Below are 27,067 nucleotides of genomic sequence, written 5' to 3' on the forward strand. Positions count from 1 at the left end.
ATGGGCCTAGTAGTTGCAAGACAGATGGCACGGTAAGCAATCCAGTGGATTCCCCCAAGGACATTCCGTTCATTAACACGTTTACTTGGCTTAGAAGGAATGAGGTTATAAGGAATCAGTCATCTACAATGCTTCATTTTGGGTCCATGTGTCCAAAAGATTTCCTACCCAAATTCCCCACCATTCTCAGTACTTGGTCAGCTTTTCCATCCGTTTGGTACCTTTGTATAGTGACTGTAACATGGTTCCTCTGGTTCCGTCAAGTTCTGCTGGACTCAAAAATGAGACCAGCTCCTCCATCAAGAGGAGGCCTGCACAGATATCAGTGGATTGGCAGGTCCCCCCCACCTCTCATTCTCACTTCCTCCCTTTCTCTCTCTCTCTCTCTCTCACTCTCACTCTCTCACTCACTCTCAATGATTACTCACTTGGCCGTTTTCCCTGCACTACACCATCGCCACAGAGCCCCTGAATTAGTCACCGCCGTTGCTGCTAAGCGACCAAGAACAATGAGGCACGGAATCGAAAACTCATGGCCTCTCTCTCTCTTTCTGTCTCTCTCTCTCTCTCTCTTCTGTCTCTCTCTCTCTCTCCCTCTCTCTGGGCTGCTAACAGATGGGAACACAACCTTACAAAAGCACTCAGGAAGTCTGCTTTTCCAACAATGTAGCATTACCCCACCATCATATAGCGTAAAGCACACAAAAAGCAGCAGTCTCCTTGATCAATGTAACTGTGCTTCCGTCAGTGACATTTATACATCAGATTGTGCAATGTGAAAAAGGAAGCGACAGTTTGCTACCTGAAAGAAAGTCCTTTTGTCCAAACGATTGATTAATCACATGTCAATACTAAGTTGATGACGTAAAAGTCAGGAAACAGTGGTTCTGTTTGCATTGCATGTACTGCATTGCTCTGATTGGGGAGATACATTCATTCTTGTGACTTCAATGCAGCTTCTGTAAAGAGTTTTCCTTGGCTCTGTTTAGTAGTTTGTTGTGAAAAATTTCTTCATCTACATTTGTTTACATTTGTTTGTTTTACAATGCTGCCAACTAAAGCATCACACAGTGAGTTAACACTGCGGACCTGGGGCTGTTGCTGTTGTTGCCAGGCTCTCTGTCTCTCTATCTCTCTCTCTCTCTCTCTCTGACTGTAGTTCCACTGGCAGCCTTCTCATCAGGAGAAAGAAGAACTTTGATTTCGCTACTCCTGTGAATCCTTCGCTGTTTCTCATTTTCTCCCACCCCCCACCCCCCCCCCCCCCCCTGCCGTTCGCCCACGCAAATTTCTCTGAGTAGCGCAGACTTGAGCAGGGATGAAAGTAGGGCAGGCAGTGCTGCTGGTGACTGCTCTGCTCTGCTCTGCCCTGCTCTGCTCTGCCCTGTTCGTTTGCAGCCCAGCGACACACTGATACCAGACGGCAGGTAGGCGAGCGAAACTGCACAGGGAAACTGTGTCATGAGTCCATGAGTACCATGTTACTCACAGATAACAACTGTAAGACTCAACACAATATCAGGGATTCCAGTGGGTGTCGACAGCTTACTGCAGTGCTGGGAGACCCTCTGTTTTGATTTGTTTTCAGTAGTAATACATGAATTCACTCTCAAATTCTGGGTATAGCTCAATATGTGTATTGGTTGTTGGCCTTTGCACTTGGCCGATAAGGGTTTGTGTGTGTGTGTGTGTGTGTGTGTGTGTGTGTGTGTGTGTGTGTGTGTGTGTGTGTGTGTGTGTGGGAGAGTGTGGGAGAGTGTGTGTCTGTGAGAAAGAGAGAGAGAGAGAGAGAGAGAGAGAGAGAGAGAGAGAGAGAGAGAGGAAAGGGTGTCTGTATGTGGCAGAAAGCCAGTGTGCTGCTCTCCTCACAGTTGGGGTTGGCTGGAAGGCAGGCAGACAGTTAGCCTGAGCTGTTCTCTGGATGCTCCACTCAGTGGTACATGGGCAGACATGAGCAGCACTCTACCATGAGCTTCTCTTGGTAAGCACACACACACACACACACACACACACACACACACACACACTACATACTCACATACACAAACACACACTTACTGAGACCTCAGCAAGGCCTACACACACACACACACACACACACACACACACACACACACACACACACCATCTTAACACTCTCCAAGTTTACTGTATGTCTTGATGAAGTCAGATTATTTGTCTAAAGTAGAACTGGTTTTGTTGTATATGTGGTTAGAACTCGGTGTAAGATGTATGCCTGTTGTTTGTTGTGGGAAGTACACACTTCTGAGCCAGATAAATGTTTTTTTCCTAATGGCTAATTACTATTACATTTCCATTTGTCATGCTGACCATGAAGGATTTTTGTGTTTGCCATATGTGACACGTTGCTTTTTGTTTAACCACTGGCAAATGATTTACTGAGGTGAGCACAGCTGAGTGTGAATGCAGGTCATGTGTTTGTGCGCGTGCGCGCAGTTGTATCCTCTTGAGGTTGTCTTGTGTTTATTGTCTGAAATGTTCTGATACATTCCATTCCAGCATCTCTAAGTAGTTGTAAGAGTTATGTAGTGTAGTGCAGAATATAACTTTGGATCCTGTCACTTCCCTGATAAGTTTATGTTTATCAGAGTTCCCATGGGGAATGCTCACCGTTGCTCCTATGAATAGCAAAGGTCAGCGTTAGTACTGTCCAGCCAAATGGCACCACGTGCTCTTATCTTTTTCGATCGCTCATTTGCGCTGATGTGATTCAAGATTGGCACTCTTATTCACAGCTCAATGCCTAGCTTACCACAGCGGATGTGTAGCCAGTTGGCTTGAGTTTCCTCCTTTTTTCTGAAGGATGTAATAAGGAGCTCAAAGACTTATTTGATTTCTACTGGCAAGCTTGAAGGCATATTAAGGGATTTTGAGTAGTCATGGGTGTGTGTCTTTCTGTATGTTGTAGACCTGACATTTGCATTTGATTCATGTGCTGCCCTTGATGGTTTTGGAAGGTCAAGCATATCTTTTGGAGTGTGTAAACTGTGGGCTCCTAAGGGAACCTGTATTATCCATCTCTGTTGCATGTGAGGCAGTGATATCAGCAGCACATGAGCTCCTGAGCTCCTCCATGTGTGTTTGCCATCTGCTCTCTCTGAGTCAAGGTGAGTGTGTCACTGGAGCAAGGCAAACATGAGCTTGAGCCCAGAGATGCAGGTCAGGCAGGAAATCCATAATATAGCCTCCAAGCCTTGGTCTGATTCATACATCAGAGTTTTTAAACATGGCGAGCATTGAGTATAGCCTAATGGCTGAAACGTCTGCTCAGTAAAATATTTTTCTTTTTTTTTTCAGAGTACGAACCTTTTCTGCCTTCTTCTGATACAGTATCTTTTGGTTTGACGCACCTATTTAAAAAAGACTTTCATCTAGAGCGCAACAGTACTCCCATCATCTGACATCTGATGGCAGATGACAACCACTGATATTTCAGACTGTTTACCATTTGTTATCAGGTCCCAAGGCCTACTGATTCGTGTTATGGGTATGAATTTAGTGACTGTTATTATTGCAAAGCTTTTGTTTAGTTTTTAATTTCTGTATAGTCTGGCTATCACCAGACTAAGCTCAATCTTTTAAGAATAAACACTAGTCTGGGGAGTCTGCGCTGTATTTCTATTTCGTCTCAAGGCATGATCAATGGGCATAGTTCAATGTATTAAAATGAAATGAGCATGAGTATGCATTTGGATAGTCCTTCAACCAATCAGACCAACAATCCAGGTGCACCTGGTGCATAAACTAGTTTGTAATTGGTTCCAGCAAATGTGGACAGGAAGCAGGAGGGATAAATGTGCAGGTTTCCAGCCTGAGCTGCAGGGCGAAATCCAATCACGGCTAGATTGGGCTGGGTTTACCCAGTCTAATTTTTGTATTGAGAAAGTAAAAGGCAATTTTCATCCTCTGGTTTGAAGCTCTCGTTCCTCTTCTGGCTCTCTAACCAATGGCACACCATAGCTGTCCCATAACCGCTCAACTCTACTGGCCCCTTGTCCCCCCTTCGTTTTGTCTCCTTGTTCCCACGTACAGTACTCTCTCGGCCTTCACCCCCCCCCCCCCCCCCCCTCCCCCCTCCCCGAGCCCCTCCACTTCCTACACCATCCTGACCCAAATTCAGCCGTAACCCCACCCCATCAGGGAGCACCCTCGATGATGTCACCCCCCCCACACACACACACACAGTTAACACACACTCTCCCCCCTCCTCCCAGTTCCGTCTGAGAGGCCATGACTGTTTTTTCCGAGATCGAGTTTCCAAGTCCCTTTGTGTGCCAGTCGCCTGATCCCTGACAGACTTGTCCGAGCAATGAGGCCCAGTCACAGCACTGACCCGAGTTCAGTCTGGACTAAACTGCCTCCTGGTAAAAAGCTCTCAAAAACCCTGTCTGTGAACGTCTGATTAGTACTTTCAAGTAGAGAAAACTCATTCCCCTTTTGACTAGCAGCTAGAGGACTAGGCTTTTCACCGCAGAATAGCTTCAGAAGTGTATGTGTGTGTGTGTATTTAATTATTATGCTGTGTTCACATTAAGCACAACAGGCATCATCTGGCTTGTGAACCTCCGGCGCCCTTAATGAACTGAGGCTGGCAGCAGTCCCATCATCTGCACTGCACGCATGCTGCTATTCCTAGAGAGCCAGAAACCCTGATGGAGGAGACGCTGTGTCTTTCTTTTAAGGGTTTGCACATTCAGAAATTGGTTCTTTTTGAGACTGTGCAGCTAGACAGGCTCAGTCAAGTGCAGAGCAGGAATGTGGAGGATGACCAGCCTATTTAAAGCCCAGGCCTGGAAAAGTAGTACTCTTGTGTGAGTAGAGAGTGTCCCTGGAGAGCGCGCCATTTTCCAGGCATTTCCCCTGACTCATTGCCAGAGGAGTGGAGATCCACTCAATGCTTTTTTTTCTTTCTTTTTTTTCTCAATGTTGGTTCTCCAATAGTGGAATGACTTACCGCTTGCTGCCAGAGCTGTTGGGTCCCTCTTTATCTTCAAGAGATTCTCGAAGACCCAATGTGACTTCCTGCACAATTGCTGACTGTACCTTTTTAAATGTTGCCTAAGGTTTCTCTCCTCTGAAAAGTAGATTGATGTTTTTCCTCATTGTTGTAGGTTTAGATAAAAGCATCTGATAAATGAATGACTATACTGTAGATGATTCAAATGTATGCTAAGCACATGTTGTTGCTAGCTACATCCCAGGCTATTTAAAGTCACCTCAAAACCCACCATTGACCTTTTTCTCATAGGCTACTATTGAATTTAATAGTACCTTTATGATATTTGAGTGTGGAAATGCACTCAAGCTGACTTCAAAGGGATTTAAGAGGAAAACGGAGCCAATTTGACATTTTCCCTTGGCAGACAGTACGTGCATTAGTATCTGAACGCTTAGGCTCTCTCTCTCTCCGCACTCTGGTGAGCCTCAGTAGAACCTTACGCTCCGCGTCATTTCCCCCACGCTGCTCTCTACACCCACGACTTGGTCCATCCATCACAGTGCAGGGGGACGGAAGACTGTGGAGGTAGAGCCATTTAGATGCCATCACTCCTCACTCCTCACCGGCTGCCATCGTCCCCATCACTTTAAAAGCCTCGCCCCACATTCGTCCTGCCACCTTTGCTGGAGGCTGGCTCTGGAGGGTGGCACTGTCCTGGCTCACTATGGATTGTTTGCTGGGAAGGAAGCAGCCTTTTTCTGCAGACCTCAGGCTGCCTCTGCTCTGCTCTGCTCTGCTCTGCTCTGCTCTGCTCTGCTCTCTGCTCTGCTCTACTCTGTGCTCTGGTCAGCTCTGCTCTGCTCTGCTCTGCTCTGCTCTGCTCTGCTCTGCTCTGCTCTACTCTGTGCTCTGGTCAGCTCTGCTCTGCTCTGCTCTGCTCTGCTCTGCTCTGCTCTACTCTGTGCTCTGGTCAGCTCTGCTCTGCTCTGCTCTGCTCTGCTCTGTGCTCTGGTCTGCTCTGCTCTGCTCTGCTCTGCTCTGCTCTGCTCTGCTCTGCTCTACTCTGCTCTGCTCTGCTCTGCTCTGCTCTCTGCTCTGCTCTGCTCTACTCTGCTCTGCTCTGCTCTGCTCTGCTCTGCTCTGCTCTGCTCTGCTCTGCTCTGTGCTCTGGTCAGCCGCAACCCCACTGCTGGAGAGCCAGGGCTGCTGAGGTCCATCCAGCACAATGAGTCTGCATTTGCCTTGTGATGGAAAAACCCTAATGCAGAGGAATAAATGTGTGTGTGTGTGTGTGTGTGTGTGTGTGTGTGCGTGTGTGCTTGCCCTGAGGTGTGATCCAAAGTATAGCTCATATTGTTTGAAAGCATGGATGGAAACTCTGATAAGCTCAACATTTTGTTTACTACTGCAGAGCATGCACATGACTAATGTGTTCTCATCCGTGGCACTGGTCACAGATGTGCAGCTCTGATTGCGTGAGCTGCTTTTGTTCCATGACCTTTTGTCTCTCTGTGTTTCTGATGTTTCACGTCACTGTTTGACAGTAGCCTTTTGTTGTTTCAGAAAATCGTATGATTTGTTTTTCTTATTATTATTTATGGTGATTGAGTTCCGTTTAATGACGAAATTGGTACATTTAATCATTTTAATTAAATAATTGGGTAGCTTTCAGGTTATCATATTGTTTTAAAACAACACAATTGACAACTAATTGGAGGATGAGTGAAATTGACTGAGCCTTTCTCTTCGTGTCCCCTGGCAGGTTGCTGGAGACGGACAGTAAGTCCCTGCGCTCTGTGAATGGCTCACGGAGGAACAGTGGCTCTTCGCTGGTGTCCAGCTCCTCTGCCTCCTCAAACCTGTCCCACTTGGAGGAGGACTCCTGGATCCTATGGGGCCGCATCGTCAACGACTGGGAAGAAATCCGCAAGAAGAAGGAGAAACAGCTGAAAGTAAGAGCTCACTCCAGTGAGGAGAGATGGCTTGACAGTGTCTGTACAGCTTGTATCTAAATATAAAGAAATATAATAGGATTACAAAGTGATATGGTGCTCATCTTAATAACAATATTTGGACAACCTGAGAGGTTTGACTTTTAAATCTTATTGCATGCAGGTTGTATGATTGGATTAAGTAGGGACTACAGAGATCTGTAGAGTGAGGGGAAGTGAGACTGAAATGCATTTTGAAAAGCCGTCGTCTGAAAATCCAGCCCTACTCCCTCAGGGTTTAATCCCTGTCTGAGAGGCCTTGCTCTTGGGCATCATGTGGAACCCAGCAAATGCTCCCATGTTTTCTGTCACTGCCGAGGAACTCGCGGCAAAGATAGCACCGCAGCAGCTGTTCCCCTCACCGACCCCTCATCGCCGTCCTTGAACCGCCAGTGAGAGGGTTTATATTTAGCCGCGGCACTGTAAGTGTCTGGAGCCTCTGCTTTGATACTGCTCAAGCCTCGCTGCTGCCAGGGCAGAAGATTTAAGAGCTCGCCGTCTAGAGGGAGAGTGTTGTTCTGCTGAGGAGTTTCATGTGTCATCACACCCAGACACATTCTAGAAATGAGTCGCCCGAGATAATGACACGCAGTATGACACACCAGCAGGGATTTCAGAAGACTCATAAGCATCAGTGTATAGAACTCTGATATAGAGTTACGTGGCATACACACATTGCAGGTTGTTTGTGTGTTTGTTTATTTTTCTTTTTGTCTATTGTTATTTATTTGAGCCTCTTAATTAGCACATAAACACTATCAAATGCTCAATAGCACAACAAGTGACACAAGATTTTTTACCCTTCTGTACTTTCAACACCTGACTAGAAACACCTTGCAATGAAGGACTGTATTCCTTTCAAGGACTGTTTTGTATTAATTTGATGGGTCTCAGATGGAAGGTTGGTTGTTTTTACAATCGTACCGAATGAATGATTTTTTTTTCTTTTGTTATGATTTCTCAGCAGCAGATTACTTCTGGTCAGTGTCCTGAAGTAAGAGCACATTCTCTCTGGCTAAGCAGCTGTGTTTGGGTGTACCACATGTGATGCTGTTTTGAAAGGTCACGGTCAGCGTTGGCTTTCATGGTGGTTTGTATTTTAACCAAACCAAGTCTCTAAGAGCTATTAGCTCACTTAAAAGACCCCTCTGTCTAGAATGCTTCTAGAACCCCCTGAATGCATCCCTTTGTGCCTCTGCGCCTGAGTCATGACAGGTTTTTATGAAGACTGTCAGCAGAAGATTAGAAAACAGTGACCCTTTTACAACATTGTTCTTGCTGAGCACACGAGAACATCTACTGCGAGTTGTTAAATTCTTGTTTCCTCTGACCTGAGGCAGTTAAGGGTAGAAGAAGTGCCTCGGCTGCAATTGTTTCTGTTATGTCAGCACTGACATTTTTCCTCCGTCGTCTTCGGAGTTGTGGAGATCAGCCTCCCCTCCAGGGCGTCTCTGGGCCCCACGAGTCGTCATCCCCAGTGACGCGCTTCAGAAAGATGCAATATGATCCTAAGCCTACAGCTATGTGTGTGTCTGTGCGTGTGTGTGTGTGTGTGTATGTACGTGTGTGTGTGTGTGTGTATGTGTATGTCTGTGCGCGTGTGTGTGTGTATGTACACGCGTGTGTGTGTGTGTGTGTACATGTGCACATGTGTGTGTTGTGTGTGTGTGTGTGTGTGCGTGTGTGTGTGTGTGTACGTATACATTTTTATGTTAGAGAGTTAGAGAGAGCTTTGAGAGAAGCTATGAGCAAAGCGAGAAAAGACTGTGAGAGAGGCAGGTTATTCTAGCAGTGAGAGCTGCACTTTTTGGTCCTGCTGGCCTGTGGTCCCACCCTCCTGTTGACCCAGAGAGGTGAGTGGACCTCCTCCCAGCCCCAGGGAAAAAGCACATGTCCACACACACACACACACACATGTGGGCCAGCCAGGAAGGATTACACCATCGTTCCCCATCCTTGGGTTCAGGACCCCATGTGGGCTTGCCTTAAATTCAAATGGGGCCGCCTGAGGTACTGATCTTACAGCTGATCAGCACATTATATTAAAATATACATACATTAAATAAAAAATATTTTACAAATCCCATGATAGCCAGATTAAAACGAAGGATCTGATTAGTTACTTAACTTGGATATGTTCCCAGCAAAGGAACAAAACAATGCACACAGATATCCAAACGAATTAAATTACTAGGACATTTGGGGAAAATGAATGTACCACTCTCGACTGGGTGTTACAACAGAGATGTTATGAATGGTTGGGGTCATTGTTGACATCAAAATAGGGTCACCTGCCAAAAAAGGTTGAGAACCCCTGGATTACACCCTCACAGTCTCCATCCGAGTCTCACTCTCACCCCTGATCCCCTCTGCTGGCCCACAGTGCGTCTCCATCACACACTGCTAGAGCACCCTCTTCATCTGAACTCTCTCTACATCATTCTGTATGCGTCCAGCACTCTTACCCTTGCTGCGTGTTTTGTAAACTCTCTCTCTCTCATACTTCCCCTTCCTTACATCACCCCTGTTCCCCCACCTCTTCACTACCCCCACACTCTCTCTCTCTCTCTCTCTCTCTCTCTCTCTGTCTCTCTGTCTCTGTCTCTGTGTTTCTCCGCCACTCTTGATCTGGGCTCAGGCAAGGGCTTAATGCAGTCACGACAGACATAAACCGCAAAAGGAAAACATTTGGCTCCGCTGAAGACATCGCTGCCGAGATTAGACTCCAGCAGCGTAAAAAATCACATTCCCGAGGTGCTCCGTTGTAAAAACACCCCCCCGTCATGGCCTGCACAGACTGAAGCCCCTGCGGTCAAACTGGGATCAGAGGACGGCAGACGGGCCGGGCCGCCTGTCTGCAGCATGTTTGTGTGGCGCTGGTCTACGCAGGTCAGGCCGGGATACCCAATCTCCTTATGATGAGTTTGGGTGTTTACATAATACAGTGGGCTTTTTTGCTCAGATTCACAGTGCCTTGTCAATTAGTTTAAAGGGAGAGGCAGCTCTGGGATTATCTGTCAGATCTGAATGGATTGCATTCGTGTGATTTTTGTTTGCCATGATTAGTTCATTTGTAGATGTTTTGAAACCCCCAACTGGGGACACATTTGAAGAACTGCACATTTTCACATGGTGTAAAACAGACTTCGAGAGCAAACATTAGGCTTTTAATCCTACATTATGGTGTCTGTCCCACATGTTCTTTCAGTGGGAAACCAACCAGCTGCTAATAACCGTGCAGTCTTGTTCATTTTGGAATGTGTATCTAGACTAAGCAGGGTGCGTGTGTGTGTGTGTGTGTGTGTTATCACAGGACCTGGTGCGTAAGGGCATCCCTCACCACTTCCGGGCCATCGTGTGGCAGCTGCTGTGCAGTGCCCAGAATATGCCCATCAAGGACCAGTACTCGGAGCTGCTGAAGATGTCGTCGCCCTGCGAGAAGCTGATCCGCCGCGACATCGCCCGCACCTACCCCGAGCACCAGTTCTTCAAGGAGAAGGACAGCCTGGGCCAGGAAGTCCTCTTCAACGTCATGAAGGTGAGACGGATGTGACGGAGGCTCAAAATGTGGATGCCAGGTCCTTTCCTTCTAGTCCAAAGGAACTCACAAACTCTCAACTCGGCTTCCCAGTTTATCTAGTGGCCAAGGTTTTAAGTATTGTAACATCGCCACATAGTAATGCAGGACCCCAGTCCTTAGGGGCACAAGATCATCCGTTTTGGCACTGCCAGACCCAGTTGTTGACACTTAAATGCACTTCGAGTCATGCACATGCAGTGCATTGAGTGTTGCCTGGAGGTAAGATCACATGAAGAAGCAGGGTTAGGCACCAAAATAAAAGGGAATTTGAGACGCCAGTTTGGAAGCCAGTGAGAAATAGATATGAAGTGGATTAGGATGAGATGGCAGAGTGAAGGATCAAATACAGGGCTAAAAGTACCTAATAAACAACAGCCTAATCCTGCATTTGATCAGCTGGATTTGTGTTATTTTTAGTGCACAAATTGAAAGACAGGGCTTCTGACAGAATGTTAAATCAAGAGGGTATTAGCCAGGCTTTTGTGCAAACAGGAGCTTTATCCCCCACTGCCTTGGAGGTGTTTAAATCACATCAAGGCTGGATCAGCCACAGATCAGGCAGAAATATGGCTGCCTCACAGTTATGGCCGTTCTTGACCCCCTTCGTTCTGCCAGACGATTTAATGCCGTGCGATATGACTTGGTTGTGCCTGCTTCACACGTTTGCACAGCCACTTCCTCGCACCCACTCATCATGACTCGCCAGAAAAAAGAAAGAAAAAACATCCTCTCTGTTGATCTACGCCGTTTCGATGCTTTGCAGTGAAAGTGCAGACTTTCCTCTCTCCCACTCATCCAAACACCCTGTGCTTTATGGGTTTCACAGCTTTGTTTGGGTGAGAGACTCGAGTGTGTGTGTGTGTGGTTGATGGCTTTTCTCTTGTTGTGTGAAGAGTCTTGGCGCTTGTTGGCTGGTTGGATTGGCGTCACGATCTGCCTTTAGTTTCAGCTTCCCCAAAGTTTGTTTTTGAAACCTCCTGTGCTTCCTCATGTTGATGACACGAGCACATTTGCCCTCTGGACATCAATCTGCTCCCTAAGCCAAGCCACTGAGACTCATTCTGGATCTATAACCACAACTCAAGCACCCATGCTGTGTTTTGGTGCTGTAAATTGAAATGAAGGAGAGAAGTACTTAGGGAATCTCTCAGCAGTATCTCCCCCATGGGCCGGTGGAGGAGGAGCAGAGAATGAAGGGGCTGTAGTGTGTCCCCTGGAGGGGTTCTGAGGCCTTTTGTTAATAGTGTTGACTCTGCACTTGCACCTCAACCTCAAAACATCTCCCAGCAATGCAGTTTGTGTGTTTTACACGTGTATGGAAGAGCTGGAGAGTATGTATGTGGGGGGGGGGGAGAGAAAGTGTGTGTGTGTGTACATCTGTGTGCATGATCCTCTCGCTTTGTTCTGGATAATTCATGGCTGCCTGGTTGGCCACTCACTCACTCTTGTCACTCTCTGTTTGCAGGCGTACTCTCTGGTGGACCGCGAGGTGGGCTACTGCCAAGGCAGCGCATTCATCGTGGGTCTGCTGCTCATGCAGGTAACATGGCCACACACACACACACACACACACACACACACACACACGCACACACTCACACTCAGCTGGGGAGACAAAAAGGGCAGGCAGGTACACAAGGACACATATGCACACAGCCCCCTGCCTGATACACAAATACACACACCAACACACAAAAAGTCACACAACTAAACAAGCAAATAAACAGTAACTCTCTGACAGCTGATCAAACACCTCCGTAGTAATTGGAATGCAAATACAGAGATGGGCTCAACCAGGCACGTCTGAGCACAGAGAAATAAGTATGGAGTCAATTGTTGTTTTTTCATTGTTTACTGAAAAGCGCTATTAGCTACTTCATTTTAACATCCTTGGTTGGTGTGTGTATCTGTAGAAGGTCATAGTGGTCTGTGGTGCATGATGGTGCCCAGATGTTTTCGTTGGGGGTTTTTTTGTAGTCGTTTAACTGAGGGTGGTGGTGTGCTTGAGTGTACTGTGGGGATGGTGAAAAAGCTTTCACCGTGTGAGTGAGAGAGAAGTAGGGTGAGGGTGTTAATACAGGCCTGATGCTGTTGTATTCAGCACTATGAATCGGTGATTTTCAGGGAGAGTACATACTCTACTTTCAGACAGTAAGCCTGTGGCCTGTGTTTCTACCATTAGTTCTACCATAACACTTTTATTTGGGGCGTGGTGGTTTAATATGCTGCACTATGCTAAATGTGTACATGTGTTCACAGATGCCAGAGGAGGAGGCCTTCTGTGTGTTTGTGAAGCTGATGCAGGACTACAGGCTGAGGGAGCTCTTCAAGCCCAGCATGGCAGAGCTGGGCCTCTGCATGTACCAGTTTGAGTGCATGATCCAAGTAAGAACTTCCCCAAGTCTCACTCTCTCTCTCTCTCTCTCTCTCTCTCTCTCTCTCTCTCTCTCTCTCTCTCTCTCTCTCTCTCTCTCTCTCTCTCTCTCTCTCTCTCTCTCTCTCTCTCTCTCTCTCTCTCTCTCTCTCTCTCTGGCTCGTGTCCTCCTGTGTCACTGAACCCAGGCAACTGTAAAGCTGCAGAGATCCTGTTTTGTGGTGTGGGACTTGTGGTGGTTGCCTCAGCAAAATACAGATGCCATGCAAACGATGCCCGAGAATAACAGACCAGGAGTCACGCTCAATAAGCACTGAAACTGAAAAGTGTCTCTGCTTCCTCTTCTTCTCTCTGCATTCGGTCTCAAATCGTCTGTGCCTTTGTTCTCTGTTTCACCCCAGTACCTGTCCATTCCACTCACTCACCACCCCTGACCCTCTCTCTACACACACTCCCCTTCTTGCTCTTTCTTGACTTAATCTCAACCCCTCCTGTCTTTCTATTTGGGTCCATATCCATCTGTTTTATCTCCTCCTCCCCCTCCTGGTCTCACACTCTCTCTCTCGTGTGTGTGTGTGTGTGTGTGTGTGTGTGTGTGTGTGTGTGTGTGTGTGTGTGTGGTCTTTACCCCTCCTCAGGAGCACCTCCCGGAGCTTCATGTGCACTTCCAGGCCCAGAGCTTCCACACCTCCATGTACGCCTCCTCCTGGTTCCTCACCATCTTCCTCACCTCCTTCCCCCTGCCCGTCGCCACCAGGATATTCGACATCTTCATGTGTGAGGTGCGATACACATGCATCACACCCACATGTACACATACACACATACATACATACACATATGCATACATACACACACACTTAAAGCAAATAGTCTCTGCATACATGTTTTGGCGCCACTGTAATGGGCCATGTATCTAAACCAGTGCCTATTATCCACACTTGCTTGTGAAGGATCCTTTAAACACAGATGCTAACATGCTCAACTACAAAAAGCTCTCTGACATGCTCATGGGTATACATGCAGAGGCTCTTGAGATACATCTGGTATACTTCCTTTATGTTTGATAATCGCATTATATATATATTGTCTGCTGCTGGCATCCTCAATATACATGCTTGGAAGCTTGTAGGTCTGTCATTAAGCTCTTCCCACACCTCAGCTGTTTGGCTGAGACTTGGCAATGAGCTACTACTGCCCTCTGCTGGACAGTTGATGCTACTGTAGCAGACTTGGTCCAATTCTAGGCCTTTGACGTACTGTGTGTGTGTGTGTGTGTGTGTGTGTGTGTGTGTGTGTGTGTGTGTGTGTGTGTGTGTGTGTGTGTGTGTGTGTGTGTGTGTGTGTGTGTGTGTGTGTGTGTGTGTGTGTGTGTGTGTGTGTGTGTGTGTGTGTGTGTGTGTGTGTGTGTGTGTGTGTGTGTGTAGGGTCTGGAGATTGTGTTCCGTGTGGGTCTGGCTATCCTGCAGATGAACCAGGCCGAACTCATCCAGCTGGACATGGAGGGAATGTTACAGGTACTGATAGCAGTGTTGTTCCATTGTGTGTGCTGCTCTGTAGTTGAACTTGACTTTTAGGGTACTTTTAGGTATTTTTAGGGTACTTTTAGGGAGGTTATTTTACTAAGGTGCTTTATATTTTCCAAAATGGGCAAATAACACATGATCAAATTTGCAGGTACTATTACATCATAAAGCTGTGCAAGATTTCTACTGAAGTTATTCTTTACTTTTTAAACTATTCTTTGACTATTGCCCTTCTCTGCTTTTATTAGCTGTTACTGTTTGCCTTTGTTTATGTAAAACACATTGAATTACCTATGTATATGAAATGCGCTATATAAATAAACTTGACTTGACTAGGTGTTCCATAGTTCATTTCTAAATATGTGTGTGTGTGTGTGTGTGTGTGTGCGTTTACGTGTGCGTGTGTGTGTGTGCGCGCGTGCGTGTCTGTGTTTTGCAGCACTTTCAGAAGGTCATTCCCCATCAGCTGGAGAGTGGCCCTGATAAAGTCATCCAAGCTGCTTACCAAGTCAAGTACAACGCCAAGAAAATGAAGAAGTGAGTCTCTCCAGTTCTCTCTTGGCACGTTTGTCTGTCATTTAGCAGCCTGACTTGGCACACGCAGGGCTTTAATTTCAGTCCAACTGAACACAGTGATTTAGAAGAGTCAAGAAGAAGAAGAAGAGGAAAACAAAATGGAGCGAATGGCCATGTTCACTCACTGTGTATAGCTGTGCATTTTGTAGACTCTTTGTGCTAGGCAAGTGGCTGGCTTGTTTGTTTACAGCTATTTGTTTGGGTGTTATATCAGCAAGTGCCCCAGTTCAGGCAAGAATAGGACATGGATGTAGTTTGATTGTTAATGATGCTTTGTTTGCGTTCTGTGTTTTCATCTTCTATGTATTCTGGCCACAGGTTGGAGAAAGAGTACACTACCATCAAAACTAAGGAGATGGAGGAACAGGTGGAGATTAAGGTACGTTTAAGCAAGCATGTGAAAACTTTAATTCAGACCAGACTAAAATGAAGCTACTGACAACCATGCAACTCATTTCTCAGAGAATATTTAACACCTTGCAGCAAGGTTGTTAACTGCAGTGAGTAGAATCACTTATGTTTTTTCAGGATGACTTCCACGTAGTTTGTATGATTGAGTATAATAAGGTAAATGTAATGAGCTGTAAAACAGAAGTGTGGAGAATCGTGTGTGTGTGTGTGTGTGTGTGTGTGTTGAATCCCATTCATGTGTGGGTGTGTTTTCCCTCCTCCACCACAGAGGTTGCGAACTGAGAACCGGCTCCTGAAGCAGAGGATCGACACCCTGGAGAAGGTGAGTGCACCCAGAGAGGAGGAGCAGAGGAGAACAGAGACTCCGCTCTTCTGTGCTTCAGTTCACTGAGGAGAACTGCTCATTCTAATCCATGTGGCTCCATTATAGTCTTCCAAGAGCACTTGGTTGAATGACCTCCATTTACAGAGGTCAATTGAAAATCAGGGTCCATCTGTCCACTGCATGGCAACACACTGTACCTCATTTACCTCATCTTCATCCTGACCGAGTCAACGCTTGCCCAGGCCTTGCCTGTTAATCACACTCACGTCCAGCACTCTGCTCACAGGCTCTCAGTGTAGAACATCGGTGTATGCCATGGGTACTCAGCTGCTCAGTGTTTGACTGTGTGTGTCTGTGTGCACATGAGTGTGTGTGTGTGTGTGTGTGTGTGTGTGTTTGTGACGATGAGTAAAGAAAATGTATCGTGTCATTAATTGTCATTTTGTGGTAGAGCAGAAAATCCTAGAGCTGTGTTTTTTGTGCTCTGGTGACTTTGGATGCTTAGTTTGACAGGGAAGTCAGCTGTAGACTGCTACTGTGGGTGTGAGCAGATCCTGGTTGTGTGGATTTGTCGATTTCTGCATGCACATTTTCACAGACAGGTACCATTTAAATGTGGCTCTGAGTTTGACTGCTCAGCTCAAATGCTGAGGGCCAACTCAAATTCTTGGTTCCTGGGCAGTAGCTCATTCAGCATCTAAAATGCAACGCCTAAAAGCAGGTCTGAGTCCAAGTTCTTCTCAATTGATGGGACTGACTGCGAGCTAGCTAGCTGGCTAGTGAGAGCCCGGTACATCTGTTGAGCTTGGACTGAGGGCTGGCCGCCCCAGCAAGAGGAAGTTGTGCTGCCTGCTAGTCATGTGATCAATGCTCTGCATGCTGCTGAGCTGACGTGTTGCTTGAGCGTTGCATGGCTGTTCTCGCATCGCCGTCTCCCTGACCAAAAGGGACGAGCGCTCCCCTGGTAGCGCTCCTGACATCCGTCTTCTCCTCCTGCGCCATCATCTCATTCCCATGATGCTTCACTTCTGGCCATGGACCGCAGCTTCCTGGTCCCCGACAACCCTCCTCCCTAACAACAACACTTTTTTTTCATTCTGCGTATCATCCTGGTGTCTTCATGGCTCATGCACTAACCAAGCATGCATGGGGAACCGATCTTTCTGCAAAGGCAAGACAACTACAGTTGCCCTGGAGAACGTAACTCCCCCTCGATTACAGCAAGCGTGGCACCTGAAACCCCATTGCCTCCTGAGGCATCTGCTACTTTGTAACTCCTCTATCTCTATAACTTACCATTGTAATCGCCGATCTCTCACCCCTTCTTTCTTTCCCTCCTTTGTCTGTTGTTTTCCTGTGCTTTGCCACTTCTCACCAGCACGCAGTCACACATTATTTAAGCTCCTTTTCCGCAAAGTCACTGCTGCACCCTCTCGCTCACGCACACACACACACTTGTGTATACCTTGCTGTTCCGTCCAGTCATTCTCTTAGGGCTGGTTCCTTTATCTACTCCCCCTCATCTTGACAGTTTGAAATTTCCGTCCTCTTCTCGAGATTGCGTTTGCCTCTTGGGCGACGGGGTCAAACCAAATTAAGACAGAGGAGGGGTAGAGAAAGGAACTTAACTGCTGTTACTCTTTTTTTTTCTGTCAAATAAATGAAAGTCTGTTGTTGTTTGTTGTCTTTGTTTTGTTATCTTTTCCTTTTTAAAGAAGTGTCTGTATGCTTTTTCTTCCTCTCTCTTTTGTGCTCTCTTCTGTGTGTTTCTCCTTCCTCTGTGTTTTTTTTAGGAGAGCGCTTCCTTGGCAGATAGATTGATCCAGGTATAAATCTCTTTTTTTTCACCTCACTCTCTCAACCTCAGCTAATCTAACCTTTCGCTATCTTTTATTTTTCTTCCCTTGGTTTTATCTGTGTTCTGTTGCTCGCTTCAACTCTGCATGCCCATAGACACTAAGTTTTAAAAAAGAAAGAAATCACAGAGGATACGTACTGGCTTGCAAATCATTCGGCGAGTTGCCATGTGGCTCCACACACTTGGGAGTGGAGGGCAGTGAGATTTTACGCACCAAACCACCAGCTCACTATGCCAAGTCCAATAACTGCATGCCCCAAATTTGGATGCATGAAATCTAACCCGATCCAAATCGGCAACTGCCCCCCAAAGAGGCTTTTTTCTGCTGCCAGGAGGCAAGAAAAGGCTTAAGCAAGCAAGCAAGATGAGAATGGCCTGTTTCACACTTGTACTCCGAAGTTTATGCTTGTGTTTTCATTTTTTTATTATCCGTTTTTACACATTCGTTTTTTTCTCCCTGGCCATCCGTTTGTACCTCATCTTTTCACCTGAATCCCATATTCACACACCCTGGCACACACAACCCTTCCACACACACACACATCTGACGACTCTCCTCTCCCACTCCTTGGTTGGTCATCCTTCCTCCTCCATCCCTCCCTCCTTCCTCCCCCTGGCCTAAAGGGGCAGGTGACGCGAGCGCAAGAGGCGGAGGAGAACTACCTGGTCAAGCGGGAGCTGGCCACGGTCAAACAGCAGAGTGAGGATGCCAACGCTCAGTTGGAGCAGGCCCACAACACCATACGCCAGCTCCAGCAGCTCCACCAGCAGCAAGGGGTAAGCAGCACCACTGCAGGGTCACATCGCCACCTAGAGGGCTGGAAGAGTCATGGAGAGCTCGTCTGGAAACGACGGTACTTTTACATGCAAAATGGGAAGTTTCCAAGGGTTGTCACTGGAACTGTCGGAGCTTTTTTGGTGTGTTGTGCTCCCATGTTGTTGTCCTTGTTGAAGTTCTTTTTTGGAAGTTGTGTTGCATCTCTTGTGATGTGGCCTATTGTTATCTGCTCTCTGAGTTCTGTAGTTTAATCTCTATGAGGGTGACTTGCTTTTTTGTCAGTTTCTCAATTCATACGCAGCTTGCAAACGGCAGTTGAACATGAGTCATGTGTCATGAGTCAAGCGTGGCCAATTTACAGGCAGCAGATTTATGTGAAATCAAAAAGGTTACATGCATGTTTGGACACAATTTCAATCCTGCTCTTGAGAAGGAGAAAAATGTGTGTTGTCTGCAACAGAAAACAAGACTCTCTTTAGAGTACAAAGTTTTGTGTGTAATTTTTTTCGGCTAGATCACCTCCGTGCTCTTTAAACAGCTGACCTCGGATCAGTACAGGAATGGTGGCCCTGCACCAGCGGGCGTTTGTTTTGGCTCGTTACGATGCATAAGTGCCTCATGAATATGCAATGAGCCACGACGAGCCACCACTGCTGCTCCCGTGGATCATATCAAGTGGGCCACGGAGGCGGAATAAAAAGCTGTTTAAGTATTGATACGCCGACCGTCAGGGCGTTCACGCCATAATGTGTTTCAGAACATGAAAGGGTGTTTGAGCAGCTGTTTAACATAATGTAGCTCGTTCCTGACTCGTGTCGTGAGACCCTCCATTACACATATGCAAACAGCCCGTGGAAGAGCTGCAGTGGAGATGGTGGTGTGTACGCTGTTCAAGGTTTTGTGCGCAGCGCAGCGCACAGCACATTAAATATGAATGACATGAGGGGTCCATGCTACTGGAGAAAAGCTGCTCTGTGAGTGAGATTAAAGCAGTGCCCCCAGAACTTCTACAAGACGTGGGACTTTGCCTTTCTAATAGCTCTACATTGGTTTGATCGGTGATATAAAATGATTATAGCATTCTCAGTCATTTCCTCTCTCTCTCTCTCTCTCTCAGAAGGGGAACTGTCGTTACTCGGAGGACTTCATCCTGCAGCTGGAGAGGGAGCTGGTTCAGGCCCGGCTCAAGGAGGCCGAGTCTCAGTGCGCCCTCAAGGAGATGCAGGACAAGATCCTGGACATGGAGAGGGTGTGTCCCATTTCTCAGGCTATGCACACACACACTATTTCATTAACCTAAGCAGGATGCGTACTTTGACACACTGATGACAAATACTGTATCTGTGATGTGTTGATTTAATGGCAGTGTGACTTTAGGAGGCCATTTTTTTTAGTTTGTGCTGGAATAGAAATGAGTTTTTCATTACTGAGACATCCCATGACATCTGAGAACCATTGCACAATATATTAGCAACCCATATACAAGTATTAATGTGCCACTTGAGTTTCATAGGCGCACAAGTCATAGTAATAGAGCGGAGTCAGTAAATCACCAAATTGACCTAACCTCAGTGGCACAAGACCCAATTGACACTGTTCTGTGTGTGTGTGTGTGTGTGTGTGTGTGTGTGTGTGTGTGTGTGTGTGTGAGAACGATTCTGATAATGTGTTTACAGTCAGTCTTCCATTATTGGAAGTCGCCACATTTGGAGAAGGAGGTGTTGTGTATATCCTTAACACTGCTGTACTGAGCTTGGTTGTTGTCAGCAGAACCACACGACTGAATCTTAATTGTGGATACAAATAAAGAAGTAAACTGTGAATGTGTGTGTGTGTGTGTGTTTCAGAGGAACACCTCATTGCCGGAGGAGAATAATGTGGTGCAGCTGCAGGAGGAGCTGATCGGGGTGAAGCTGAGGGAGGCTGAGGCCCTGACTGGACTCAAGGAGCTCAGACAGCAGGTCCGAGACCTGGAGGACCACTGGCAGGTCAGCATGCCATGCACACACACACACACACACACACACACACACAAACACACACTTCATCATGATCACTCACACTCATAGACAAAGAGTTTGTACAAGGAAGTGTACTGAAGGAAGCGTACTTAACTTGTAAATCCAACTATTTCCTCAAACAGCTACAACCTTAGCCATCTGAGTAGATAGATAGATAGATAGATAGATACTTTATTGATCCCCAAGGGGGGGAGGAAACTATCTATCTATCTATCTATCTATCTAGTATGTTTGTTAACTAGACAATGAGAGTATTGCATATCACAGTACCGTATGTAATACTGTAAGTGTGTGTGTGTGTGTGTGTGCAGAGGCACTTGGCGAGGACGGCGGGCCGGTGGAAGGACAGCCCGAGGAAGAACACGGTGAGCGAGCTGCAGGACGAGCTGATGAGCGTGCGGCTGAGGGAAGCCGAGGCCCAGGCCGAGCTCCGAGAGACACGCCAGAGGATGCTAGAGTTTGAGACTCAGGTAACACACACACACACACACACACACACATACAAATATAATAATAATAACAACAATAATAATACATTTTATTTGTAACACACTTTACATTATCAAGGAATCTCAAAGTGTTACAGAAGAAAAATTACATTTAAAAACAATAGAAGAGAAAGAAAAAGACTAGAAGAATATCAACATTAGAATATCAACAAAGGCAGCAGTCATCAAGGTTAAAATCAGCAGCTAGCCAGATTAATTAACACACACACACAGAAACTGGCACTACTATAACTTACATTATCAGACTCAAATATAAAGAACACAAAGTAAAATTCAAACTCACTTAAAGGTGAGCATGTATGTATGCAGGGCCAACCCTGCTCACCCACTCCACTCTCTGAAGGTGGTAAACAGCAGCACCAAGTCAAAGACTGATTGTACCAGTGTGCAAGTCTGAGCGATATAGGAAATATTTTATCCCAGCAGCCATAAGACTCTATAATGCACAAATAAAGCTCTATTTAGTCATGTATAGTTTTTAAGTATTTTTAACTTATATCCAGACATAATAAGTTAATAATATGTGAATGAATGTGTGGTGTTACTGTATGTCTGTCTTGAAGCTGCTGTGACACTCTAATTTCCTGTTAAAGGATTAAGAAAAGGATCTATCCATCTATTCACTTAGAGATGCCAATGTTTAGAGTAATTTTGCTCACTAGTGATAATTTGAGACATAGTCATTGTGCTAGCAGTTTCGTTCTTTTGTGGCTTGGCTTCATTTGTAATGTCAAGACCTGACCACTAGAGGGCAGTAGATATCTAACATCATTTGTTTTTGGCAGCTTTTATTCAAAACTTGAGAGATAGTATACACAGGATGTAACTGTGCTTATTTACTAGGTTAAGATGCTACTGTAAAGCAAATTTTGACTTTTGTCTTATGATCTTTCTTTGTCTTGCCATGTTGTCCTGGGAAACAGAACCAGATCCATAACAACCAGCTGCGGCGAGCCGAGATGGAGTCCAGGAACCTCCAGGAGCGCCTCCAGAGCCTGACTGGCCAGAACAAGGACCTGCACTCCCAGCTGCAGGAGGACAAGCGCAAGCGGGCCGAGATCGAGTGTAAGGTGAGGAGCCGTCACCCTAGCTAGCCCTATTGGTACAGTCCATTTCAGCTTTGACTTCTGTAAAAGCTTCCCTCTTTGCAAGACATCGAGCAAACGTACACTGTAATTTCCCAGCTGTTAGCCAAGGTTTATACATTGATTTTGCTACATTTCTTCAGCTATAAGGTTAATACACTGGGGCAGTTAATATGGTATTAATATGGTTTTGTTTGTTTGTTTAAACACTGTCCTGCAGTTTATACACAAAGTTACTAATACACAGGATATTACTATGTGTCTTGACAAGCGGTAACTAGTGCAAGACTTGTGATTACATCAAATTCTTATGAACTGCATCAGAGAAAGCAAGTTTATTGGAGCAAAACTGAAGTCACGAAAAGTGGAGTTCCAAACAGTATGAGGTGCAGTGACCATCCATGATATTTAACCAGAGACGATATCCAGCCATCAGTCATCGGTAGTGGCTCAAGTGCTCACACAAAACTTAAACAAGCACGACCACTCTAGTTAGTTTAGCCACTCCTGACATGGACTCCACTGATTTGTCAGCCACACGTAAAGAGATAGCTTTGAAATTGACCTCCTTGACCCTTTTGCACTAGCAAGTCAACCTGACCATCACAGTCATCGGTGGCAGCAGCCTCCCATACCGGGTGGCCTGTCAGTGTGCAGTGCACACTGCTTTCTGTGTTGTGCACTGCTGGCCTCTGTGATTGTGATTGCTAGCGAGTGTTTCACCATGCTCCCCCTCGGTGAGTGTGTAGAGAGATAACCCGGCAGCTCTCTTATCTGATGCCTCCGCGCCAGATCACAATCGCCGATTGCTGGGACGGAGAGACAAAAAAGGAAGTGTATAGGTTCTGCTTTTAACTTAGTTTCTTTTTTTTTTTTTTAGCTTTTTTTCTCTCCTTTTTTTTTTTCGCACATCCATCGGGTCATATTGCCTGTCTGCACGGCGCTGTCGAAACTCTGTGCTGATAAATGTCTTTTGCATATCCGAGCAGCGCATCTGTATAATTGCACAGATCTGTGTGTCTTTTTCTGTTGTCTCATTCTGTTTCTTGTTCTGTTTCTCACGCTGTTTTACCTCTTCCACCATCTTCCACTCTGTCTCTCGCGGTCTTTACTAATCTCTCTGCTTCATCACCCTCTCCCCCCCCCCCCCCCCCCACACACACACACTTCGGCAGAATAAAGAAGAGGTGATGGCTGTGAGGTTGCGAGAGGCGGACAACATCGCGGCCATGGCTGAACTCCAGCAGCACATCTCTGAACTGGAGATTCAGGTACTCCTCCCTCTCTCCCTCCCTCTCTCCCCCTCTCTCCCTCCCTCTCTCCCTCCCTCTCTACCCCTCTCTCCCTCCTTCCCTCCCTCCCTCTTTCTACCTCTCTCTCCCTCTCTCCCTATCCCCTGCAATGCACCAGACACACACACACACACACACACACACACACACACACACAATCTTCACATGTCACAAGTTCCATGCTTTTCATAGTGTCCTTCCGGTCAGCAGGCTGATGGTGTGTATCACCACCGTCCACAAGTCCCTCAGCCTCTGCTGCTGATAGAGTCCATCAGTTTAGAGCCCAGAGTGCTGTCTTCGTTGCAGTGCCCAGTCCTTCCAGTAGAGTCCAGCTCCACTGCAGCGTACAGATTACTGTTTACGGAGACCGTATCCATTTGTCCCCTCAAAACCACAACTTGTGTCTATATTCAGCTCACTGATCACGTCTCAGAGAAAAGTGACACCTGCCAATGGCTAGTAAAAGTGTTCATATTACCTTTTGGGAAGTATGTTCTTTTACCCTTTTTATTTAATTATTTTTTTGCTTTTGTTTTGTTTGTTTGTTTTTTTCGCGCAAGCACACTTAGCATGTGTACATGAACAGCACTGTGGTGTGTGTTGGTACTTTCATCATCACTTTGGGTATTACTAACCTTCAGGAAAACATGAGCCAAACATTGCAAGGTAACCAAGCCAACAGCTACACCAGAGGTAAACTTTGTTCCACTGGCTCACAACTCTGAGCAGGGGACTTTTTCATGCAAATTCTCGTATGATAGCACCTTTTGAGTGAAGGCACAGAAATCTGCACGATTTATGATCGCTGTTGACTCATCTGGTCTGATTTTATAAGTTGAGCTCATATCAGCAGTGATGCATGCAACCACAGTTTCTTGACTTGCACAGGCTATTTTTGTTGCATGTTTCTGTCAAGAGGATGGTGTGCTGTGTTTGTGTGTGTGTGTGTGTGTGTGTGTGTGTATGTGTGTGTGCGTGAGGGAATATGTTTGAGTATGTGGCTGCATATGTGTGCGTGCATATGTGCACACCCGCCTGTTTGTATGTGTATCTCAGAGGTGTGAAAGGACTTAGGCCGATGTATTTAGCACTTGAGGTGTCTGAGCTTGCCTTCGCAGATTTGTTTTATTAATATTATTGTTGTTATTATTATTATTATTATTATTATTATTATTATTATTGTTATTATTTTGTTCTTCAAACCTGCCTCATTTTCATCAAAATCTTAGTCTCCATTTGACTCTACTGACAGACACCTTCCTCTCCACAGATCATAAACACCTCAGCTTTAAATCTGAATCAGAGAGAGAGGGAGTACAGGCAAATGTGAGCGAGGTGTTTGCGAAACTCGCCCAAAAGTCACCAAAGATGTCAGTTCTGATTTGTTCCACAGAGCTGCTTGCATAAGCCAGGTGTGCTGGAGCAAACAGCCTTCTGACAAAGAGCAACCAAGTTCATGTTGATTGTGTTGCTGCCACGCTGTTCTCTTGAATGTCCCAGTATGACTGTATGTGCGCAGACGATGGCATTTCATTTTGATGGTGGAGTACTTCCAGTCTGTGACGACAGAATTAGAGTGCGTATGGAGACATATTGTCTGTGTCAGAAAAGAGGTGTTAAAAAAGGATGACTGTCTCGAATCGCTCAGATTAGAGTGAATTGCTACCATTCAACCTCAGCCAGCAATGTTATCCTAGACCACAGTAAAGTCATATCACGTACTTTGGTTTTGCTGCTGCTGCTGCTGTGACTCTCCACCTTCGGTTGCAGCTGCTAAATGTAAATACCTACCAAGACACGGAAGAAAACATGGAGGCGTATTGGCCTCATCATGGTGGTTTACGTGCTTGGGCACTTGTGTTGGTCTTGTCCAAGCTGTGGTGTTCTTGGTCAAATTTGGCTAGTTCCTGCACGGGTTTGATTGGATGCCCAGCATTCTGAAACTCGGCTCTCTCTCTCTTTCTCTCTCTCTCTCTCTCTCTCTTTCTCTGTTTTTCTCGCACGGTTGGGTCTGTGGTTTGGTTGCCTCGTTGAGGTTGCAGCTGTGGGTTGGCCCTGGCATCGGTGCTCTTACTCTGGTTAACCTGACACTACAGGCCTGGAGCAGTGGCTTTCTCTCAGGTGTAATGGTGGGGACAGGCTTCTCTGCAGCAAATACTGATTTATGCACCCAGCCTGATAAGCATTTATGCACCCAGTCCCATCTGTTTCTGTTGATATCGTGTGTGTGTGTGTGTGTGTGTCGTGGGTCACAATTGGCAGGCAGGCCTATCTAAGAGGAAATCTACAGTATGTGGCTAGGAAAATATCAGATGTAGGCATCATTGCTGTGTGGCACAGGCACACACGTTTTCTGTACCTGTGAGTTTTTCAAGTTGTATTTCACATCTGGAAACGTTGACTTACAAAAGTTGATTGGTGGATTCAAATAAAGAATTCAGGTGTCTATATGTGTCTGTCTGTGTGGGAGGGGGCCTGACGTCTTTTGTTCTGTTTGTCTGTCTCTCTAAAGGTCTAGTGTTATTTAAGCGCATGAGTGTTCACCACGGCACTACTCCTGCTTGCTTGTAGCTCACCACAGCCCCATATTAGGAGTAAGAAAATAGAGCTCCTAGTCTTGACAGGTGTCTGAAAAGACATTTGTTCTTTTATTAACTCTCCCTCTCTCAACAACGCTGATGAAGTGAGTCATCACAGCTTCATGTACAGAAGAAAGGGCTCACAGATTTCTCTGTCACAATTCATCATTTGTTTTGATAACTTATGTTGTATATGCATGATGTACGATGCATGAGAGTAGTTGAAGAGTACAAAAGTAGTTTGTGGCATGTGAGTCTGAGTGAATGAGGGGAAAATATGTGTAAAGAGAGACACCCGAAAATTATTGTCCAGTACGTATCTAGCGTTTGTCTGGTACAAACAGTCCTGTGTTTAGCACATAGAGGTTGCTGCATGCAAAAGCTTTTTCAAGACCACAGTTTAGCAGTCATCTCCACCAGATGAAAAACCACATCCTATCAGGGTAAGATGCATTTGCTGTTTAGAATCAAAGCCTGTGTACTTGTTCACTAAGATTTTGCGAAGGAGATTAAAATGCATTCGTGGCTTCTAATGTCTCGTGACTGCACTCTCAAAGGGTTATCAGAATATGTATTGTTAAAAATAAAATTGTGATAAACGGTTACTAAGAGTGAAGAACTTTTTTTCAACTCTTGTTAAGTAAAGATCAGATGTTGATATTTCCTGTATTGGATTTTATTTGCCACAGAATGATTCACTTTCCTTGCATCATTAGTCAGATATAGGATGTGATCTAACACTATTTGAGTGGAATGTTTGGTGGTGGTGTTATGTTTTGGTTTAAACACAGTTTGAGCCAGTCAGGCTTCATTTTTCTCATTTTGTGTACTCTGGTTGCTGATACATAGTATGTTTGCGTGGAGAGGATGTAAAAAATCTATCAATCTATCTATCTAAATCTATCATGATTCATTTGATCTTTAGTTTAGTTTACTTCTATGAAATCTTTAGTTTTTTAGTTTCGTGGAGGTTACAAGTGAATGTGACCTTCGCAGTTGAGATATTGCACTACCATCTGAGGAAATCTCGAGAGGTCGAGCTTCCTGCCCTGAGCTGTTCTTTGTCCTGCTGTCATTCTGTGGCGGGCAACGTTTTTCAAAAATGCAAATCTTTTCTGAGAATGGAGCCATCATCCACTTCTCCTTGTTCCTCCGAGAACTTGCTTTCCCCAGAGGCCCCCACTGATTTCAAGAAGGTCCTC

The 27,067-nt window shown here is 45.8% G+C and overlaps 1 protein-coding gene across 6 annotated transcripts in view; it reads left to right on the forward strand.

The window, feature by feature from the left end:
• evi5b (ecotropic viral integration site 5b) overlaps nucleotides 1–27,067 on the forward strand; it is a 58,682-nt gene that overhangs the window by 19,853 nt on the left and 11,762 nt on the right. For 3 of the 6 annotated variants that reach the window (XM_062515619.1, XM_062515621.1, XM_062515622.1), the window contains exons 3-18: nucleotides 6,723–6,912; nucleotides 10,265–10,489; nucleotides 11,997–12,071; nucleotides 12,791–12,916; nucleotides 13,544–13,687; nucleotides 14,333–14,422; nucleotides 14,871–14,968; nucleotides 15,326–15,386; nucleotides 15,687–15,740; nucleotides 17,537–17,569; nucleotides 18,226–18,378; nucleotides 19,497–19,628; nucleotides 20,227–20,367; nucleotides 20,712–20,870; nucleotides 21,833–21,979; nucleotides 23,170–23,265. In XM_062515619.1, coding sequence (XP_062371603.1) covers nucleotides 6,723–6,912; nucleotides 10,265–10,489; nucleotides 11,997–12,071; nucleotides 12,791–12,916; nucleotides 13,544–13,687; nucleotides 14,333–14,422; nucleotides 14,871–14,968; nucleotides 15,326–15,386; nucleotides 15,687–15,740; nucleotides 17,537–17,569; nucleotides 18,226–18,378; nucleotides 19,497–19,628; nucleotides 20,227–20,367; nucleotides 20,712–20,870; nucleotides 21,833–21,979; nucleotides 23,170–23,265 — 1,924 coding nt within the window. Of the gene's footprint in view, nucleotides 1–1,862; nucleotides 1,982–6,722; nucleotides 6,913–10,264; nucleotides 10,490–11,996; nucleotides 12,072–12,790; nucleotides 12,917–13,543; nucleotides 13,688–14,332; nucleotides 14,423–14,870; nucleotides 14,969–15,325; nucleotides 15,387–15,686; nucleotides 15,741–17,536; nucleotides 17,570–18,225; nucleotides 18,379–19,496; nucleotides 19,629–20,226; nucleotides 20,368–20,711; nucleotides 20,871–21,832; nucleotides 21,980–23,169; nucleotides 23,266–27,067 lie in introns of those variants that run through there. The other 3 variants (XM_062515624.1, XM_062515620.1, XM_062515623.1) reach the window with 3 other exon arrangements.

The sequence above is a fragment of the Sardina pilchardus genome, chromosome 15, assembly GCF_963854185.1.
Source record: "Sardina pilchardus chromosome 15, fSarPil1.1, whole genome shotgun sequence".
In the NCBI taxonomy this organism is placed as follows: Eukaryota; Metazoa; Chordata; class Actinopteri; order Clupeiformes; family Clupeidae; genus Sardina; species Sardina pilchardus.